Below are 5,677 nucleotides of genomic sequence, written 5' to 3'. Positions count from 1 at the left end.
AAAAAAAAAAAAAAAAAAAAAAAAAAAAAAAAAAGTAACCCAGAGGTGTTAAGTGTGAATGTCTTTGTCAATGCATCAAAAAGGAAGTGGATTCTGCCCTTGACTTGGAAAGGCTATTCCAGAGCTTGTGCTTCCTCAAAAAGAAAGATGAACATACGTCAGCAGCTCCAAAATGGGCTTATCCTTGCAGAAATGTAAAGCGATAGCCAAGATCTCACTTGTCATCACCACAAAATGGGAGAAGTGAAATACATGGCAGAGTAGAGCATTTATCTCTTTCCTGAGCCAAAGGAAGGAAGTCTTTTGAGACATTTAGTATGTATGGGAGATGAAGATAAGGGGAAGTGCCCTTTTGCCCCAATGAGAGAACAGCCTTGGTTTTCACGTTTTGCTTCTCTGGCCTCGAGACCTATCACAAGGAAAGGCCTGAACATTCAAGGAATCCTGCAGACTCCTTTGACTGTAGGGGTGAGTAGTGCACAATTTTTGCATAGCCCAGCGTGATGCATGAAACCCACTGAAGATCCTGAATCCTGTTGGCTGCACCTATTTTTTCGAGTAACCCACTGTTTAAGAAGGGCTCAGGGAAAGGGAGTCACTTTATTTGCCTTTCATGATCAGAGGTCTGTTTTGATTGTGATTCGCTCATTCATTTATTCACAAAATGTCTACAGAGTGCCTTCTTTATGTTATAGACTCCGCTAAGTACTTTCCTCTACATTGAGGTTTTAAAATCCCTCCTAGAGTTTTGTAGAGTAGGACTTTTTACCTGCATTTGACAGCTAAGGAGACTTAGAGAAGCAGCAAGTCATTCTGTCATTCACTACGCTGGATGTGCTCACTTTCATTACTGCGTCTTAGACAAAGCCTTTTCTTGTCTATGGTGTGTCTAATTAACTTAAGATCACATTAGTTTCCATGGGTTAGAAAGAGAAAAGCAAATAAAAAATTCAATTTTATCCTGATGATTATATGAACTGGATGTAACCATGGCCCTACCTGATGCTAAAAAAGTTCGTGAACCCTGGGTTAATCGCTTGATTCTGATGTGACAAATGCTTTGAAACATGAAGTGCCAATGGGCTGGGGTGAAACAGAGCAGAGTGGTTAACACAGAAGGGCCAGGGTATCCTAAACCCCAAAACCTTGACCTTTCCAGGGTAAGGAACATAATCCAGACATTGACTGGGAAGGCTGAAGGGACCTACCAATCGAAAGAGAAACTGCAATGCTCAATATCGCTCATCATCAGGAAAATGCAAATCAAAACCACAATGAGATGTCACCTCACACCTGCCAGAACGGCTGTCACCAAAAAAACACAGATAACAAATGTTGGCGAGGATGTGGTGAAAAGGAAACCTTCGTACACTGTTGGTGGGGATGTAAATTTCTGTAGCCACTGTGGAAAACTGTATGGAGGTTCCTCAAAAAAAATAAAAACAGAACTACCATATGATCCAGCAATTCTACTCCTGGGTATATGTCTGGGAAAAACAAAAACACTAATTCAAAAAAGACATGCACCCCAATATTCATAGCAGCATTATTTACAATTACCAAGATATGAAAGCAATCTAAGTATCCATTAACAAATGACTGCATAAAGAAGATGTGGTGTGTGTGTGTGTGTGTGTATATATATATATATATATATATACACACACACACACACACACACTGGAATATGACTCAGCCATAAAAAGGAATGAAATTTTGCCATTTGCAACAACATGGATGAACTTGGAGGATATTATGCTCAGCGAAATAGGTCAGACAGAGAAAAATACTGCAAGATATCACTTATATGTGGAGTCTAAAAAATACAACAAACTAGTGAATATAAACAACCTCACAGATATAAAGAATAAACTAGTGGTTACCAGTGGGGGAGAATATGGGGGGAGGGGCAATATTAGGGTAGGAGATTAAGAGGTACAAACTATTAGGTATAAAATAAGTTACAATGACATATTGTACAACACAGGGAACATAGCCAGTATTTTATAACTCTAAGTGGAGTGTAAGCTTTAAAAATTGTGAATCACTATATTGTATACCTGTAACATATAATACTGTACAGCAGCTATACCTCAATTTAAAAAAATGGGGGGCTTCCCGGTGGCACGGTAGTTAAGAATCCACCTGCCAGTGCAGGGGACACAGGTTTGAGCCCTGGTCCAGGAAGATCCCACATGCCGTGGAGCAACTAAGCCCATGTGCCACAACTACTGAGCCTGTGCTCTAGAGCCCATGAGCCACAACTACTGAGCCCAAGTGCCACATCTACTGAAGCCCCCACACTCTAGAGCCCATGTCCCGCAACAAGAGAAGCCACCGCAATGAGAAGCCCACGCACCGCAACGAAGAGTAGCCCCCGCTCTCCGCGACTAAAGAAAGCCCGTGCACAGCAACGAAGACCCAACACAGCCAAAAATAATAAATAAATAAAAATAAATAAATTATATAAAAAATAATAAAAAAATTAAAAAATGGGAAAACATAAAATACAAAATACAGAAAAAAGAGAAATTAGAAACACATTGGGGACTCTACCTCTCGTTTTTTTTTTTTTTTTTAAGACAAGTTCTGCTCCAGGCAGTGGGACAGAGTAGAAAGAGAGCAGGCTTTGGTGCCAGGAAGCCCTGAACTTGAACTTGCTTCACTTACCAGCCCGAAGGAGACAGAGATCATCTTTAAATCAGATTCCTCACAGGAAAAATGGGGATAAAAAAGTCTAACTTAAAGATTTGCTTTAAGAATTAAATCATTATATAGGCCAACTATTTCTCTATTACCTAATGTCAGCAGTATGGAGTAAATGGATACTATTATTCATTTAATCATTAGTTAAGAAAACAGGAGGAAGCATTATGCATATAATGTGGGCTCAACTATTTAGAAGCCATATGGAAAAAAAAAAGACCAAGGAAATAAGCCAAACTACTTATAGTTTTCTATGTGCGGCAGAATACAGGTCACTATTTTTTCTTTCTTTATACCTTTCTAAACTTTACAAGCTGTGTACAATTTGCTTACGTTATTTTAACAAGAAAAACAAAGCAAAAGAGAAGTAATCTCTCCCTTTAAGTATTTAGATCCTTAAGGAGATGTTTTCATTACATCTTAGAAGATGGAAAACAAATGGTAAATTCATGATTAAAACACCTGATTTTTACTATCCCTCCTGCCCCAAAAGGGATCTCACGTAATTTACAAGTCATATCAGGGACTTAGTCACTATTTGAGTGTGAACATCTTTAATCAGGATAGAGTTCAATTTCAGCTGACAAATGCTATGTTTGACCAGAGGAGTCTAACTATACCATTGACTCAGGTTTGGCTAGAGTTTGATATTGCATCCTAAGACAAAGTTTTAGAAGAGTTAATGATTATCTTGGTTGCTAAACAATAACTACAGTCTTTGAGGTATTGTAATCAGATATCTTCTTAAAGAAAATTGTATTGAGGTTATAATAGCCCAGCAGTCTTACTTCCTCTCTATGGTCAATAATCTTTTTTATAGAAATGGATATCCTTTCATTGTCCCCTTTTCTGACTTGTAAAGGAATTGTCTTAAGGAGAGATCTCTAAATGGAGGAAAGCAGATATCGATATAAAAGCTGACAGGGCTAGAAAGATTTTCTATGTATAGACGGAGATGGAAATTTCTAGAAAAAGATGCTAACATTCTCTTTTATCAGGCTTCCTTCCTCTTGATTTTCTGTAAAACGAGACATTGAGAACCAAATACCATCAAAGGAAAGTGTTGTGACACTTACCCATGCAGTCTGGGCCCCAGTGGCCTGGACAGCACTGAGGCTGGAGATAGTCCTTCCTACAGATATGGCGGCATCCAGGGAGAGACAGCGAGTATGTTCTGACCTCAAAGGTGTACCTTGGAGGGTAAAGAGAGGACATTAACGCATAATTAGGGCAACGCAGTGAACTCTGGGCAGCGAGATTTCCATAGATTTTTATTTAGGTCTTTATACTTGCCTGTATTTTAAAATATGTAGATTGAGCACATTTTGCTTCCTAGGTAAAATAAAACATGATCATGATTCATCTTTAATTGTAAGAAGCATGAAAAAATCAGGGAAGGATGAAAATAAGGGTGAAATATCTAAAATGTTAGAAGTGAAGTTAGTAGATGAAAGAAATGATGCTAGGTTCTAGGCACATGCTAGAGGTGGGCTTCAGACTTGTCACTGAGTGTCCTAGCAGCCAATGCAAGAAGGGAAAGATCAAGAGTTTTGTGATGCACAGTACCTGGGGATTTAAAATAAACTGACCATTCAGGATTTGCACATTTTTTGCATATACCATAGATAGAAAATTTCTGTGAGAGGTGTTGTAATGTAGTGAGCAAAATTTGCCACGGTTTTCTTGATATAATCGTGAGTTCCTTAGAACAGTTTTTGTACCAGCTGAGGAACAGTTCTAGAATAGCTAGTCTACAGAGGTTAAATGCTTGTCTATTTACAGGGATCTCTGTATGGATGACTTATTCTAGGACTTGACTTCAGTGTATCTAGAGCCATGAATATCACTTCTTACTACTGGGCTGTTAAGAATAGTGTGACGGTGAGTTCAAGGCTGTACTCCTAAACCAGTCCCTGGAATGTACCTGATTCACCAAAGAGCTACTGGCTTTATGGGCAGTCGAGTTGGAGATAGAGTTGATGATTTCTTTGAAAGGTTGAGCATATTGGCAGGGACATCTCTTCACAAAGAAGGAGACAGGGGGAGCCCAAAAGAGAACCAAAATGTCCCCTCAAGAACCAGTCTTGGCATAGAAAACAAACTTATGGTTACCAAAGGGGAAAGTGGGAGGGGGGAGGATAAATTAGGAGTTTGGGATTAACAGATACACACAACTGTATATAAAATAGATAAATAATAAGGACCTACTGTATAGCACAGGGAACTATACTCAGTATCTTGTAATAAACTATAAGGGAAAAGAATATGAAAAAGAATATATATGTATAGTTATAATTGAATCACTTTGCTGTACACCTGAAACTAACACAACATTGGAATTCAACCACAATTTAAAAAATTTATATAAAAAAACCAGTCTTGGGTTTGTTTCAGCATAGCTGAATGACAGATCAAAGTTCTCAATTCTAAAACAGACAGCCTGAATGCAATAATCTTATCTGCTGTGTGGGAAGTGGGGGGAAGGTGGGGTGGGATACATAACCAAATACGCACTTCGGCCATGGAAAAAAAAAATCAGGATAAAAAGTTCTCAGTAAAGTCCCCATATAATTTTAACCTTGAACCCCAAAGCTTTCTGATGTACTTTCTCAGGGAATCTGGTTACAAATATGTGCCCACTTTGGTAACTAAGTGGTTAACTGCTGTATATGCTTGCTAATTCCAGGCCAGGTAATATTGGGAAACTTCTATTAAAAATGATGACTTGAGGTTTTAGGATATAGTACAGTCACATTAAGCAAACGTGAATTTAAAACAGTGTGATCTAACAGTGTTAATGGTTTCATCTTATAAAAAATTCTTCTAATTCTTCACCCCTGAATTAAAAACAAACTCATTGAGTACTGTCTAATTTTTGAATTAGTAGACTGAGTAAATTAAAATTTGTGTTTAGGGGCTTTCCTGGTGGCGCAGTGGTTGAGAGTCCGCCTGCCGATGCAGGTGACACGGG

The 5,677-nt window shown here is 38.5% G+C and overlaps 1 protein-coding gene across 1 annotated transcript in view; it reads right to left on the bottom strand.

The window, feature by feature from the left end:
• Positions 1–5,677, bottom strand: part of STAB2 (stabilin 2) — a 159,833-nt gene that overhangs the window by 148,376 nt on the left and 5,780 nt on the right. The window contains exon 3 of the mRNA XM_007454272.1: positions 3,783–3,898. Coding sequence (XP_007454334.1) covers positions 3,783–3,898 — 116 coding nt within the window. The remainder of the gene's footprint in view (positions 1–3,782; positions 3,899–5,677) is intronic.

Source organism: Lipotes vexillifer, unplaced genomic scaffold (assembly GCF_000442215.2).
Source record: "Lipotes vexillifer unplaced genomic scaffold, Lipotes_vexillifer_v1.1 scaffold492, whole genome shotgun sequence".
In the NCBI taxonomy this organism is placed as follows: Eukaryota; Metazoa; Chordata; class Mammalia; order Artiodactyla; family Lipotidae; genus Lipotes; species Lipotes vexillifer.
Note: the sequence above shows the minus strand (reverse complement) of the source record. Positions and strands in the feature narration are given on the sequence as shown.